Source organism: Triplophysa rosa, linkage group LG12, assembly GCF_024868665.1.
Source record: "Triplophysa rosa linkage group LG12, Trosa_1v2, whole genome shotgun sequence".
Taxonomy (NCBI): Eukaryota; Metazoa; Chordata; class Actinopteri; order Cypriniformes; family Nemacheilidae; genus Triplophysa; species Triplophysa rosa.
In genome coordinates, this window is record NC_079901.1 from 13632523 (window position 1) to 13648905 (window position 16383).

The window sequence follows — 16383 nt, forward strand, 5'->3', positions numbered from 1 at the left end:
CCAATTACACGGCGGCATGTTTGATTGGCGGGACGCGTGTTCTTCATTGTGGTTCAATTGCATCAGTAAACGTTCTCTCTTGCACACACACGCTTCCGAAAACCCCTGTCCACCCTGTTCGGTGGAATGAAAGAGCGTTTTAATTGCATGCTTGGACATGCTTGTCTTTCTGTCATCCTTTCTCTATTTGTATCGCTCTCCTCTGCTGTCTTTGCTCGGAAAGCACCAGGGCAGCAGATCGTGCGAGATTAAAGCCAGGAATCTGTGAAAGGGGGCTTAAAATAAATGAAGGGGGATTCATTGAGATGCATTTGGAGGACGCGTGTGTTTAAAATGCAGGGAGAGGATATAACGATGCTGAGACATGTCTGAGCGCCTCCATGCTTGGAAACAAAGTAGGAGGGTGTAGCTTACAGGGGAAAGAACTACCCCTCCTTTCTCCCTCCCGCTTCCCTTGTTATCGTAGTGAAAGAGGATTGGAGGGGTGGGGAAAGCCAGAAGTCTGTGTGTGTGTGTGTGTGTGGTTGTCAGACTCGACTGTACTTCAGCTGTCAGTTAGAGCCTCATGGAGCTGCGGCGGACATCCAAGAAAACATTCAGCTCGGCGTTCGGAGGTTAGTGCTGCTATCGGAGACAAAGAGAACGAGGTGATGTGCTGGAACAGGGAACTTGATTGTGTCGGAACAATGAACGTGGAGATCAACAGTGGAGGTGGAGGTGTTGAGAGAATGGATGAATGGATGGATGGGTGGTGCTAACAACACTTCCTTAGAGATGAAAAAAGACGGCTGTGCTGATGTTTTTCACGCTTAAGGTTCCTTAATGGTTCCTTTGTCCACTTATAGCTTGACTGTTTTGAGGTCATGTTAAAGCTGTCAAACTGTCAAATTGCATTACTGTGTTTTTACATGTAAACATGTTTAACTCCTGGATGTGTTGTTTTTTTATCATTCCTTTGTGGTGAAACATCAGTTGCCTTCCAAACAGTTTTCATTGGCTGATAATTATATCTTTCCCAGCAACCAGTGCAGTTGAGTTAATATTTAGTTTCCATCCCATAAGCATCTTGTGTAGTCAGTCTGGATAGTTTATTTCCTCTCATGCGGTCCTCAGAAGGGAGTTTTGGGTGTTTTAGACAGAAGAGCTGTTGTGCTGCCGTGTAATCCATTCTCTCCTCTCCTTGTTTTCCTTTGTCTCTGCTGCTGGCTTTCTGTCTCGCAGTTTGTCTTTGATTTGCTTTATCTCCCACTGTCTTCCTCGAGGAGAGAGGATAATAATAGGTGGCAGCGAGATGATGTATAAAATATAGATGATCCACCGTATCGGGAGCCAGAGGGTTCTGCTAGACCAAGTGCTGGAATTTCAGATGCATTGTGACACTTAGATTTTTTTTGGCTTGTAGTAGAGTATTGACAGTAACCATTGAGAACTTGAGTTAGACATTCAACCCTCATCGAGTAATAACAGTTTTCTTCTATAAGATGCTTGCTATTGCCGTCACTATTAATAATTGTATTAAAGTTCAGTTTGTGTCGTGTCCCGTTTGTGTTATGGATGTGAATTGTGTGGCTTGTTGAGGAGAGGTGTGCTATTACTCTAAGTGATCAGACCTGGGATTTTTGCCAAGCGTGCAATAAATCAGGTGAAAAAATGCTTTAGATTTATAGTAAATGAAAGATCAGAATATCAGAGATTATAAAGGAACAGTTGAAATGACATTTACTCATACTCGCGCCGTTCCAAATCTGTATAAATGTATTTGTTCTGATGAACACAGAGAAAGATATTTGGAAGATAACCAAACAGTTCTTGACCACCCTTGACTGCCATAGTAGGACAATTTGCTTTATAAATGTCTTTGTTCTGTTGAACACAAAAGAAGATATTTTGAAGAATGTAGGAAAGCAAACAGCTCTGGCGCACGTTTTCCTGCTATGGTGGCCAAGAACTGTTTGGTTACAAGCATTTTTTCAAATATCTTTCTCTATACAGATACTTGAGGATGTCCCTAGACAGTAAACCTCCACAACATTGCATCCTCTGAAAATGCAAATAACATACTGTATTTATAAGAAGATGCATAGACTTGTGATTGGGGTGAACATTAATGTGGTTTTAAAAGGTGTGGTGTTTGGTAGCATTCACTAAGCTACAGTATACTCGTGTACACGGTTTGAATGATTTGTATAAACTCAATGGCCCTGGACGATGACAAGTTTAAATAGATGTAGGCGAGGCTGATAAAGGCGCTCTTTCAGAAGCAGCTAAAATCAAAGGACAGTTGGACCTTGACTTGAGTCCTCGTGTGAAAGTGCTGACAGTTGAGGGGGCTTTAGACAGAAGGGGTTTAGTTTCTCATCATCATCAGAAAGCAAAGACCCAGAGGGATTCTTGCGCTGATGAGAGGGTTTTATTCTGCTGTTTGGCATTCAGTAGGGGTTAGTGAACTGGTCAACTGGGATTTGGGGCTGATCTGCGGGTGAACCTGAGCCACTGTACTCGAGAGCTCGCAACTCAAATGACTGCACTGTTGGTTTAGATGAATGAGAATCTAGTCATGAAAATAAATCATTTATGTTATGTATGTGTGTGTAGGGGCTGCACAGAGGAGTTCGAGATGAAGATGATGGAGCAGAAAGGAGAAGCGGAGCCAGTAGCCGCAGGGTATCGCAGTGGGCAGCGGACGCCAGTATGGCGCTGGGACAGCCCCCCTGCGACACACAGCACCGCCCAGCGTTGGACCCCCAGTGGCGCCCCACCTGCGGTCCCCAGTCGAACACACAAAGCGCTGGTTCCTATTCCATACAGAGAACCCCAGCACATCTCAGCGAAACGGTGAGACGTTCCTGCATAACGTTAAAGCCTCAAGACAAACATTTTGGATTCCGGATCCTCGCTTGTTTTTCTTCTCACTAGCTATTTCCGTCCCCACCCACAGGCCTGTCAGTTACCCAGAAAACCAGTACAGCGTATCTCCAATCGGTGCGGACAGAGGGATGCCATATAGAAATCCCTCGGCTAGTTTCTCCACTACAGGTTCTGGGTTCAACTCCGCAGCACTGGGGGTGCCAGGACATAGTGGACCCTTTGTTCGCTATAAACCCTCTCCAGACAGGTCGGTGCTGATCACATGTCCTGTTTATTTGTAGCATGTGGCGTCAATGCATTCTTTTCCTGACTTTGAACAGGATATGAGCATTTCTTACAGTTTTGCAAAGCTCATAGATGACCAAATTCAAGCCGTCGAACACTGTGCCGTGTGTTTGAGAATATCATCGCAATATTCTCATTGTTGGTTTACTTATTGAATGTATCATCAATTATTATGAATATTAGTTAGAGTACAAATAAACATCTTCAGTCATTGTAGTCACATCAGTGTGTTTGAGACTCAAAACTATTTGTATAGCCATGGAAAAAATTAAGAGACCACCACTCCGGTGGTTTCGTTTTTATTCAGCATTTCTACAAGTATTACATCCATTCCAGTCCAGTGTCTGTTGAATTCCAACACAATCAAACCTCAGGAACGACATAAAGTCATAAAGTCGATGACGTAAACACAACAGCAATGTGAAAGATTTGAAAGTTGGGAAAAAAATCAAGCTTATTCAATCATATATTAATTTTTGAACTGAACCTAAAATATGTCAAAACATTAGTATTGTGTTGTGTAAACATGAATATGAATTTGTTTTCCTTGCTGCTCTATTTAGGATCTGAATTTTTTTTTATTTTGACCAGTTGGTCCTTTTTCAGATTTATGAAATTAAATGGCAATAAAAATAAATATTTTCATCTGAATAGGAAATATCGTCCGTAGTTCACAGAATAAAATAGAAATAATAGTTTTACATAAACACAGACCTAAAACTAAATTCAGAAAAACTGAAAATTTGAAGTCTCTTAATTTTTTTCCATGGTTGTATATGGCAGAAGTCAAGACATGCACAGGCAGTCAGACACACAGCTCTGTGTTTGTATGTTTGCTGGTTGACTTAACCAGAGGAACTAGTTGTGTGAGTTGTGTCTGTCTGACTAATGAGACGGTAATAATTCTGCGTTAGGTGTCAAATTGACAGTTTTTCACAATTTACCACCTTATTCCCCTCTTTTATAATACTTAATACTTGCGTGCATTCACATTTGATACAGTTAAGAAAAGTAGGTCATCGATTAGCATATTCTGTGTTTGTGTTACAATTATGGCTCATCCTTTCTAAACAACATCGGACAAACATCTTAAATATTTCATGATTATGTTTTTGTGTCATATTCATTTCAGAAGTTGAAATAAAGAGGAAGAATTGATTAGTTTTATTTATTCTTTATTTCCAGTGAGTGTGATTGCAGTTATGACGCATTAGCGTGTTTTAAGGAGCTGTTGTGGCACCGGTTCTGTTAGCATTTTACACTGACTGTATTTATGCCGGTGAATCAGAGAGATTTCCTAACGAGAGCTAATAATAGTCCCATCAGATTGAGCCGTACATCACCGCTCTAACCCACGGCACACTTGGGTGGCAGCAAACTCACAATTCGGTGTGATGTGAACTTTATGAAGACTCACTGATTTAGAGTCCCCATTGATAGTGTTTACTTTACTAATACATGTTCCTGGGTCTTATGTGGAAGTGGTGAACTGTTTTCTGTTAGGTATGTGTGACTTAGTTCCTTTTTATTAGAGGATTATGATATATATTCAATACTAAAGTAGTTGCCAGAAGTGATGTCCAGAGGGTATTTTTGCACAATAGTTGCTATTAATGCCTGCTCGTGTTCAATCAAACCATCAAAATATGAACAAATTTGGACAAAATTATTCTACAAAACACAAGCTACAGTGAATATGGGTTTTACTGTATAGAACATGTGTAGAAAAACATGAAAATAAAGCATACGTTGACAAAAGTTTCATTAGTTATTCAAATTTTGTTGATCCATTCTGGGCCTTGAAATGGTGTGTGCGCAAAGCACGTGTAATTTTTTTTGCCAAGCGTCCCTAAATTCTTCTTAAAGCTGAGCTTTGCTTTACAGTCCAAGCACAACAACAGCATATCTTTAATACATCTTCCATAATATATTTGAATGAAAGGTAAAGTCGACAGTTTTCCAAAGTTGTTTTGGCCACTTTGCGTAGGTTAATATATGTGTGTAATATGTGTGCAGGTTTGGATCAGCCCAGAGGTCTCTACAACAGTTTGACCCACATGTTACGGTTGATGTGTCAAGTGGAGAATCGTCATCTGGCTTCACGAGTCAAGAGAGCACGATGGAACGCAACAAGTCAGGTAAACAAACACACAAACGGAGCTTTTGTGGAAACACTAAGACAAGTATGAAACTCCAGTTCTCCAGTAGTGCATCACTACTTCGTAAATACTGACCTCTGCTGGTTAAACATTGAAGCACAAGGCAGGAGAATCGAACACCCATGCCTCTTTGTGTTTGTGCTGGACAGAGCCCATGTGGCACGTCGCTGCTTCATCACGAGGTGTGTCGGTGGGGTCAGCTCCAAGAAGACAAAACCGACAGGACGTCGCAGGGAAGGACTCTCCAAACCGCCACTCTAAGGTGAGAAATCATAGCAGATATATATATATATATACACAAAGAAATACATGTATATAAATCTGAATCATTCTTCTGTTCTCTCTCAGGGTGAAACACATTACTCCAGTCATTCCAGCAGTAACACCCTCTCCAGCAATGCCTCCAGCAGTCACAGCGATGAACGCTGGTTTGATGGGTTGGGAGGCGGGGCTTCAGGGGCCCTGAGTGATCCTTTAGATCCTGATCCTGACCCCATGGGGAAGGGAGGCTCCAGTGACAGTGGCATTGATGCATCTCTCTACACGCCCAGCCCCAACACTAAAGGAGGCAAGCCCAGCCGCAGTCGCGTAGGCACTCCCCACAAACCCATGCACGGCTCTGCTACATACAGTGGCCTTCAGGAACTGTCGGGAACGGGGGACGGGCGTCGTAGGGAGTCGTCCCCAGTCATTCCTGCATCCGCCAGTCAAAGCAAGAACTATCGCACACGCACGTTTCCCCCTCCGGGATCAGGCAATACAGACAACTTCAAACCGAGGTATGAAAGTCTTTTTTTTTATTCGGCTGGTTCGTATTTGCACGTGTTTCAATTTGTGTGGATTTATGTGTGTGGATTTAGGGCCTTTACCCCTCAAGGGTATAAAACCCCTGCGATGGCAGACAAACCTCGACCATTCAGAGCTTCAACTGCCACACCCTCATCTGGCTCCACCCAGCTGTCAAGCTCCGCCCCCAAATCCTTTACTAAAAGCAAGCAGAGTGCATGGCAACAGGAGGAGAGCAGTACCGCATCCAGCACCACAACCACTGACACCAACAAGTAAGTGTCACATGCGGATGACCTCATGAATAATGTCATTCACACTTTCAATTTTTAACTATTGTGTTGTGCGTCCTTCAAGGCAAGTGGACATGAACAGTAAAAACGTGTTCGGACAGCCTCGATTACGTGCCTCTCTGAGGGACCTGCGCTCACCACGCAGAGCTCATAAGAGCACTATTGAGGACGACTTGAAAAAGCTCATCATCATGGACAACCCCGTAGAGATGCCATCACGAGACGCAGTGAGCACATACAGATTTTGTTCACACAGAAATCAATCAAATTTAGTTGAAACTCATTTGTGTTTGTGCCCACCACACAGTCGCCACATCGGACTCTGCAGCGCACTTTCTCAGATGAGAGCCTGTGTAGTGGCCGGAGAGACGCTAGTTATGCAAGCACACCACTTTTTGAAGGACAGGTCCCGCCCAGCGACCTCCTCTTCACATGCACGCTGCCTACACGGCGCCACAACACCAACCACGGAGCCCTCATGCCTAGTAAGAAAGGTGGGCGTCATTTGCTAGACATAGTGATGTTTTTGCTATCTGATTGTAACTTCATCTGTTCTAATTCAATTGGATTTTCAGTGCCGTTGTCAGCCTCAGAGTTGTCTCTGACTGAGGTGAGGGATAAGGTTCCACCCCTCAGAAGGCTTGACCCTGGACTCATGCCTCTTCCTGACACTGCCTGTGGCCTGGAGTGGTCCAGCCTTGTCAATGCTGCCAAGGCGTATGAAGGTACGAGTCAATGCACGTGTGAGTACATCAGGTCGAGTATATAGGATGGATGTTTAGGGAAAGCTGTTTGATAACATTCTGTTTGGGATATGCACAGTTTATCTTTGTGTTTGTTTTGTACAGTGCAAAGGGCCGTTTCTTTGTTTTCACTGTCTGAGCCTCACACGGGGGGCAATGAGTTGAGGCCTGTCATCAGCCCTGTGCCTTTCCACACGCCACAGACACCTCGCACAACCCCTACTTTCAGCAGGTATGACATTCATACATCATATACTTACTTCACACACACTACTTGTTCTTTTCATTTTTCCTCTCTGACACTGTTTCTCTTTGCGTGTTTGTGTGTGTGTGTTACAGCGAAGAAACTTCTAATAACTTGCCCGGTCGTCTGTATCATTTAGAAGTCATGCTAAAACAACTAAACAACGATCTGGAAAAAGTGAGTGACGTTGAGGAATCTCATCTATGCAGGACAGATTCATTCTGACCAAATGTGCGGTTATGCACTTTGTATTAAACGTTTCTATAGACCACTTTCAATGATGTAAAGAACGCTTGGACAAACGTTTCACGGTGACATTTTACCTACTTTTAAGTTGCCACAGGTCCCTGAGGTCTTACTTAAAAAATACCGGTCTTTATCTGTAGCTTTGCCTCGTTCAGTCTGTAGGATTTCCATTGAAAATAAAATAAATCTCCTATGAGGCTGGGAACAGTTTCCTGTGCTGGTCTGTGCAGCCAACAAAAGAACAGTTAGCATGCTTTGCTCTACTTTGCTTACTTTTGCCATGGTGTCGGAACTAATACACGTATGTCACTTGCGAAAACAAAAATGGCGGCAGCGCCATGGGTGGACACATTCAGATAAAGGGGCGGTTATATTATAAGAACCCCTACCTTCGTCAGAAGGGGAGCGAAATCTGATCGGCTCATTTTCTCACAGGCTTGCAGAGATAGGCTCACATAAACAAAGTTACTGGGTTGTCTTTTTTTACGTTTTCTGAGTTCGTAGATGCACCAGAGACCCGATTATAGCACTTAAATATGGAAAAAGTCTTATTTTCATGAAATTACCCCTTTAGCACTACACAAACGTTTGAACAAAATAAAACGAACAGAACATTTAAAACCAACTCAAAATGTTAAACAAATATATTGAAGATTTAATTATATATGTAAGATTACACAAAAAAATAAATACAAATGAAGTGCCTCTGGACCAGTTTTTACATCTTGCAAAGTGGTCTATAAAGGTTAATCTGGGCCTTTAGTGCTGATATGGCATTGAAAACAAATAAATAAATAAAGGTTAATCTAAAATTCAATGAACTGTGCTATCTTTCAGTTACTCTGTCTTTTAGATAGGAATGTAACAATATCAAAATCTCACTGTACGATAATTCTTTGGTGTATAGTCCACGGTACGGTATTTATTGCAATATTTAAAATGACAAATGATGACTTGAAACGTGCCATAAGCATCCTCTTTTCTTTATCCTCTAATCATAACTGTTGCTTAGATGTATGAGTTATAGTATGAGATGGGTCAAATGACCTAAAAATCAATATATCTAAAAATAAAATAATTGAAAATCCCTTTTAAAATAAAATAATTACACCAGATGGACCTTGACAAAGGTAACATCTATAATTTTTCAACATTCTTTGTTAGGCCATACCGTGACCACGATAATATTGAGACAATTTTGCTATTGCGATAACACGATATCTATAATATTGTTACATCCCTACTTTAAGATGATGTCATCAATGTCATTTCCTCTTTGTTCCTTGTTTAGGAGAAACTGGACAAAAAAGTGTTGTTAGCAGAGATGGCTAATCTGAAGGAGAATAACCAGCGTCTGCATGAAGAATCTCTCTCGGCCAGTGAACAGCTACGGAAATTTAGCCAACTCTTGTCCTCTAGCATGCCCGAGAGGAAGTGACTTCCTCTCTGTGCAAATGGAGTGAATTTCAGAAGATGGAGGAGATCCTTACGTACCAGTGCTTTGCCTCATGTGGCGCGTTGTGTGCCAAAAGCTGTTTGAAATCATTTTTTATCACCCAGTTTATTCACTGTCCCGTTCAACCTCATCTAAGGCAGACGTCCTCTGGTGAGCAAAAAAGATCTGCCAGCTTATCGTATCTCACAGCTGACGCCACACATAAAACTGTGAGCTCTATCAAAGTGTGATGGAGGGGTTAGAGACGAGAAACTGGAAAAACGTGGGAAAAAACTGAAAGCCGGTACGGATGTAAAAAGATCTATTTTTAAAAAACAAACGTGCGTAATAAGTCCAACCTTGAAAAGTGCGCGCTCCTCATCAAAAATAGCACTATGATCTAATTCCTTTCAGAACTATTTTCACATTGTAGATTTATTTTTGTAATCAACCAGTCGACACTTGAGCCGAGCTTAAGACACTAAAAATCAGAGAGGCCTATTGCACAGTCAGCTCAACAGCCAAAAAAACAACACTCATCAGAAAAGCAGACCAACAAAACAAATCTACACTTGAGCCATGTGACAGATCCTGTGATAACACTACCTGTCCCAGCATGCAACATTGGAGCATGTGCAGAAACACGGTACTGTAATTTTCAAGTAGAGGTACATTGACTCTCAGATGATGTGTATCACTGTTAGTGTAAGTTACGATTCACATACGTGTGCAGGTACATTAAACATCAAAAAGAAACACTATTGTAAATTGATATTTTTACACTTTGAAGATTTCATCTCAGCTGATTTCTAGGAAGCATTCATCAAACCTTGCTTCATCCATGCCCATTTAACAGACTTCTGCATTTTTTGGGGCATTCTTTAACATAAAATCCCATAGGGATTATAGTGACTGAAGCTCATCTGCCATAATGGCTCTGTAGATCTTCACCAAACTAAGGACAGAAAAAAAGTGGAGACCAAAATTTCAAGTCTTGTAATGGAAATGGTCGCTGACCATTGACAGCGACTGCTACTAAAACTGTGATGTTACACCCAAGTCTTTGTTCATTTCTCTGTGAATGGACATCCGTCAGTTGTTAAGTGACAGTGTCATGTGACAGGAAATGCCATTTGCTCTTCCTGTATCGTTTTGGCACAGCACTGTGTGTAAACTCGGGCTGTTCTGTCAAATTTAGACACTGTATATCTATATGCAAAGGCGACAAACACTTGTTAGCTGTGTTCCATACAGACTCTATTTTTCTATTTGTATTGTTTTAGTTCAGGTTTATAAGGTCAAACGACTGTTGGCAATAGATGGCTGTTTTAGATCATTATGTTTACATACAAAGACCTTATTCTTCAGACTGTAGATGGACTGCAGTGCTCTGTAAAATCTTAGGAGGTCTTTGTTTTCTCCCATGTTTATTGAATGAGTTTTGGTTAACTGGAGTAACAGTCAGGCTGGATGTAATATGGTTTATCGTGTACCCAGTGCGGTTCTGTACATGTCTGCCTTAAGAGTGGTCAGGGAGTCCAACGTTGACCAGTGATCTGTTGTAATTTACAACTCATATCGGCTCTGTCCATCCCTTTAACCTGATCCAACTGGAAAATATCTCCTCCTCTCTCAGGATCCATAAGCTGCCCTCTTAGTGACCTGGTCTATTTCTCGAAATTATTTATTCATGTCAGAGCAAAAGCACTGCTACAGTCAGTTAACTTTATTGTATTAGTCGTTGCTTTCATAATAGCTCTAAATGAAAACCTGATGACTTTGCTCAGACATAAATAATAACCATATTAATATGTAAATGGAAAAGATTCATTTTATGGAGTAAGTGTGAGATGTTACACATAAACAGAGACATTATTCATTGCAGGATTCCTTAGTGCTCTTTAGTGGTGTAATTGTACATAGGGGGATTTTTATAAAGCTTTGAACTGCTAATAGCTAACATGACCTGTTTCATCTCCTCACAATAAACGATAAAAAGAAAAAACTGTATACACCTTAAAAAGTTGAATTACTCGTCATCCATTGTTCAGCTTTAATAAGCATATGATGCATTTTGACCATTCATATTACTATAAGCTCTTTTGTCCCCCTGTTTTAGGTCATTTACTGTTAGGGATGTTTTTTAATTCTCATCTCATTGCTGTGATTACAAGAACTCCACCCACTTAATGTTTTTGTCAAAGAAGTGGGAGGTTCTTTGGACTCTTGGTGTCTCACTCAGTTCTGGATTACTGGGTGTTATATCTACACCATGGATCGTTTTATAATTTCTGTTTGTTTTGTAGTTGGGTGGAGGTGTTTTAATTAAGTTTGTTCTTTTTATTTTAAAAAGATGAGTAATATACTTGTGAAACCATCTTATGTGCATCTGTGTTGCGCATTCATAAATCAAAGCAAAATATATAGTCCAGCTGTTATATTTGAAGGTTTATTTTTACGTGTAATATTGTGACTATTTATTTTAATCTTCTTCTCTCCTTTTTTTAAATGCATTAAAGCAAATTCAAAGCGAATTTGCAAGATTACAGATTTGGTAACATTATTGGAGGGTACTGAGTTAATATTTTTTTATTTGCCTTTTGTTTTGATTGATTCATGATCTTTTGTACAAAGCTGATTTTATTATCCTTTTTTATCGTAAGTTCTTTTTTTGTCTCTGTTTTCATTAGCTTTATGCATGAGACAGCGGCTCCAATGCCTTGATTATCTATCTTTCAGTTTTATTTGGGGATGTTGTATCAATGAGTGTACATTTAATAAGTGTAAATTATGTTTTCATTATTTTATAAAAAATATATTAAAAATATTTCATAATGATAGAAGTCTTGTACTTGTTACCGTTTGTGTGTGCCTTTTGTTAAATGTTATGTTAGACAGAGAAAAGGATAGAAATCGGAAGACTATTCCAGCAAGTTTTTACAGGTGTCAACAAGTAACTACAAGTAATTCTCCTGTTCAGTCTGCTATTCTCTAGAGGGATTGTGTAATTCATTATATTTTTAGAACTAAACTACTTAATCCCAAAGACACTGGAACAAGTCTGCAAAAACAACATATTCTGAAATCCTGATATCTGGCACATGCAGCCCAGACAGTACGTGACACTGGATGGTACATCATCTTACAAACTACACTACAGAAAAACTGTTGTCGCCTGTGCTGTAAATACAGCTGACTAGTCACTAAAAGACTAAAATCATTTTAGTAAGTGACAACAGAAGTTTGTTTCTTCTCTTAAAAATTAACCATGGATTTACTATAACAACCATAGTTAAACCATGCTATTTGTGAAAAAGTCACTAGTCACATTTACTATAAAATAATTATAATTTTGCAATTTGTATGTCGTTTTGTCAGACAAGTTTGTCAAAACAGCTTTGAATGGTCCCCAAAGGAGAAGCATGCTAAATTCCGAAAACGATACAAAAAATACTTGTTCAGTTCTAAGTGACAATAAGACGGTATGAAATTAATGAAATAAAACAGAACAAATACATAACATTTCTTGTCAATGTTGCAGGCTCTTGCCTGTCCCTTTAAGATGACAATAAAACCCAGCCAGAGTGACGTCATGGCGGAAGTGCAGTCTAAAAAAGACTGCACGCATATAAATGACTGAATTAAAGAAGAGATTCAAGAGAAGAAAGGAACCGATCTGTTTTTAAATATATAGTTTAGTTTTTCCAAATATTGTTATACACAAGAATGACAAACATCTTGCACCTTCAGATCCAGAATCGGTTATTAGATGAAAACTGCTGCTGTAGGTGGAGACTGGCGGTGTAGGGCAGAAGTCAAGTATGCGCAAAAAGAGTTGATCAAGTGATCGCCAGATTTCATCACTAACGTAAGAATGCAAGACATTACGTCATTTTTAGCGTATGCAAGTGCAATACTGTAATAAGATTTCTCATCGATATTTAAGTTTATGTGCAATGCAGCATTTTCCAACCAGTGTTTGATGTTCAATATCATAGAAAGCGTAAAACAAGTCTTGTAGAGTATCTCTGGTACGAAAACAGGACCTGACTGACACACCTAGGGTATTTCCCAATACATTTTAAAACACCTGTCAAAACAGCTGCCACGATATATTGAGCTAGGAAATGTTACACAGAGCTGTTTTACAAAGCACCAGCGCGAGCTGCACGGTGACATAAACGTTACCGGACAAAGTTGGCAGTTTCGAGTACTGACGTGTCCTTGGGCGTGCGTTCAGCGCCGACACTGTAGGAACACGCCTGTCGTTTAGCCTCCCTGCATCTCTGACGCTACATCAGACTAAACATGTCGAGGAACAGTCGAAGGGCCAAAGTTTTGCACCCGAATAACGGCCGCGCGCTGGCCGCCTGTGAACCGACGAGAGCGTCGCGGATGCGCGTGCTTCTGATGTGTCTCTGCGGCGTGCTGTCACTGTCCGTGATTCTCGGACTGTACCTGAATGCAGATCCCTGGACCTCTCACCTGCATCATGACACACATCTCATGAAGGACAGGGTGAGTTTATACTGAGCTACTGTGATGAATTGCATTGCTGTGTCACGTGCCTCTCTGCTGTTTATACAATGAAAGTGGACGCTGTCATAAAGATGCCTTGTAGTTCAGCTGCTGCTCACCTGCACTTTATTGTCGCTGCAGCTTTCTCATAAGCCTGGTAAGTACTCTGTGGCCCAAATAAAGAAGTTTGCAGCTCAGGTGAATGGCCATCGGCTTTGGGAAACTCATCTGCGGCCTTTACTGATTGAGCGGGTTCCTGGAACTGCGGGCAGTCAGATCATACGCCAGGTTTAATACATCTGTTACATTCACAATATCTTCAAACACATCTTTTATAACTTTAGGCATTAATCTACTTCTCCCAACTACAGCATATCTTGACCCAGCTGGGTTCACTTTCTGCGGGATGGACATTGGAAGAGAATTCCTTTGTTTCACCCACCCCAAAGGGTGACGTGACCTTCACCAATGTGCTGGCAGTGCTGGAGCCCTCAGCTCCTCGCAGGCTGCTTCTAGCATGCCATCATGACTCAAAAATCTTACCTCCGGACCCTAAAAACCCACAGCGGGTGTTTGTGGGTGCAAGTGATTCGGCTGTACCCTGTGCTATAATCTTGGAGCTGGCCGCTGCTTTGGACACACAACTTAAAGCCCTTAAACAGCAGGTAAGTTTGCAGTGTTTTATCGTTGTGTTGCTTATCAACACTCCACAATGATTTATTTTGAATTTCTTATCAAACAAAACTGAACTAATGATTTCAGAAGAATAGATTCAAGTAAATGAGATCATTGACAATAGTGTCTAACAACCCATCTACAAACTCTCGCTCTCTCTCTAGAAGTCTGCTGTGACATTGCAGCTAGTGTTTTTTGATGGAGAGGAGGCATTTGAGGAATGGACCGATACAGACTCTCTGTATGGTTCTCGTCACCTGGCTGAACTCATGGAACGCACCCCTCATCCTCCTGGATCCACCAAAACCACTCTTCTTCAGGCAGTGGTGAGGTTGTGTGTGCTAACATGAGTTCTTACATTTATGCATTTCTCAAAGGCTTTCATACAAATTGACTTTCATGATGTTTTGCATTTGAACAATTCATGTATTCATGCATTTTCTTTCAGGATCTGTTAGTCTTATTGGATCTGCTTGGTGGTTTGGAGCCATTGATTGTCAGTCACTTTGATAACACAGCTAGATGGTTTGACCGGCTGATCGCTGCAGGTAAAAGCGCAGCACAGCCCAAAATGAGTTCGCTTGCAGGACAGTGACCTCTACAGTTACAGCACCTCTGTTTTTCTGTTTTTCAGAGAAGAGACTCCACAAACAGGGCTTGTTGACATCTCACCCAATAGAACAAAGTTACTTCAGGAAAGATTTTTATCTTGGTCCAGTGCAGGATGACCATATTCCATTTCTGAACAGGGGTGAGTGATCTCACTTTTAGGTTTTGTAGTTATTCGATGTCTTTCATGTTTTTATCTGTACTGGACTTTGGTGCTTTGTGCCATTACATCCAAAGCTTATTAAAGGTCCAGTGTGTAATTTTTTGGAGGATCTATTAACAGAAATGCAATATAATATACAAAACTGTCTTCAGAGGTGTATAAAGTTCTTACATAACGGAGCGTTATGTTTTTATTACCTTAGAATGAGCTATTTCTATCTACATACACCGCAGGTCCACTTGCATGGAATTCATCATGTTGTTTCTACAGTAGCCCTAAATGGACAAACTGCTCTACAGAGCGCGTTTTGTAAATACGTTACCTCCTTCTGCAAAGAAGCGAAAACATGACGACATCTTAGTTCTGTGTCAGCCTCCGTAGTGCTTCAAAAGGGAAGGGTGGAATGAGCCATTGGTTGCAATTCGTAACCTCACCGCTAGATGCCGCTAAATACACTGCACCTTTAAGCGTTTGGGGTTGTCTTAATAGAAATAATAGATTCAGGTATATATATATAAGTAGGTATACTGTATGTAGATTCAGGTGTGTATCTGAATCAGTACCTGTTTGTCTCCAGGTGTTTCTGTGCTGCATCTGATCCCCACACCGTTTCCTTTGTTTTGGCACACACTGGACGACACAGAGGAGAAGATGCACAGACCCACGGTGGAAAACCTTACTAGAATCCTGGCCATATTTGTTGCGGAGTACCTGAGCCTCTAACCACTCATCCTACAGCAGACCTTTACCCACATGACCATGACTCCCACGGTCACGTGATCAGAATGTAGTAAATGTGTGTGATGTGTAGGAGTTAACAATAATGAGCCATAAATCGTAATGACCAAAGAGACACACAACACAGTAATGGTGTGTGTTTATTTGGAATGTGAATGCCACATCCTACAGATATGTATTCATTTATTTTATTGCTGAAAAGAGCCATACGTCATAAAAGGGAAAATCCTTATGTAATGGCAGCTATATAGGATTCCTAATCATATTCTTAAAGAGGAAGTTGTTGTGGACATTGTTACTAAAGACTGTTTTAACAAAGTCCATGTTTTTAACCTCTGTACTGTAGAAACAAACTTAATTTGACTTTAAACTCAAAGCTGGAACCCACAGTTCCAGTTTAATGACTGTTTTCTTGTAGTTGGAAAATGATATTTGCACTGGATGTGCAGATTAAAAGTGACTACATGTTAAATACTGTACTATGGCACAGTATCCCGATACAAGATCAGGTCATAATAAGCATGAGTACCATTTAATGTTCTAGGAGATATACAGTAGATATCAAATTTTTAACATACCTTAGTAATAGATGTTACCATTATGAATCAAAATACTAAGTGA

The 16383-nt window shown here is 40.7% G+C and overlaps 2 protein-coding genes across 4 annotated transcripts in view; both read left to right on the top strand.

Annotated features, from left to right (window-relative positions):
• The window catches only part of sipa1l3 (signal-induced proliferation-associated 1 like 3), a 67262-nt gene extending 55360 nt beyond the window's left edge, over positions 1-11902 (top strand). Inside the window, exons 11-22 of one of the 3 annotated variants that reach the window (XM_057347686.1) lie at positions 2596-2835; positions 2939-3115; positions 5170-5291; positions 5462-5574; positions 5661-6091; positions 6173-6373; positions 6456-6618; positions 6699-6876; positions 6967-7134; positions 7240-7366; positions 7474-7555; positions 8916-11902. In XM_057347686.1, coding sequence (XP_057203669.1) covers positions 2596-2835; positions 2939-3115; positions 5170-5291; positions 5462-5574; positions 5661-6091; positions 6173-6373; positions 6456-6618; positions 6699-6876; positions 6967-7134; positions 7240-7366; positions 7474-7555; positions 8916-9062 — 2149 coding nt within the window. In that variant the 3' untranslated portion in view covers positions 9063-11902. Of the gene's footprint in view, positions 1-2595; positions 2836-2938; positions 3116-5169; positions 5292-5461; positions 5575-5660; positions 6092-6172; positions 6374-6455; positions 6619-6698; positions 6886-6966; positions 7135-7239; positions 7367-7473; positions 7556-8915 lie in introns of all 3 variants that reach the window. The other 2 variants (XM_057347685.1, XM_057347687.1) reach the window with 2 other exon arrangements.
• A 749-nt stretch (positions 11903-12651) lies between these two features.
• qpctla (glutaminyl-peptide cyclotransferase-like a) lies at positions 12652-16383 on the top strand. Its single transcript, XM_057348582.1, has 7 exons — positions 12652-13577; positions 13719-13865; positions 13949-14242; positions 14417-14578; positions 14701-14800; positions 14887-15003; positions 15602-16383. The coding sequence occupies exons 1-7, from the start codon at positions 13368-13370 to the stop codon at positions 15745-15747; spliced, it is 1176 nt and encodes a 391-aa protein (XP_057204565.1). The 5' UTR covers positions 12652-13367; the 3' UTR covers positions 15748-16383.

Coding starts and splice junctions, on each gene's coding strand:
- qpctla (XM_057348582.1), top strand. CDS start 13,368: ATGTCGAGGAACAGTCGAAGGGCCAAAGTTTTGCACCCGAATAACGGC. Junction 13,578..13,718: donor CACATCTCATGAAGGACAGG/GTGAGTTTATAC, acceptor TTGTCGCTGCAG/CTTTCTCATAAGCCTGGTAA. Junction 14,579..14,700: donor CCACTCTTCTTCAGGCAGTG/GTGAGGTTGTGT, acceptor ATTTTCTTTCAG/GATCTGTTAGTCTTATTGGA.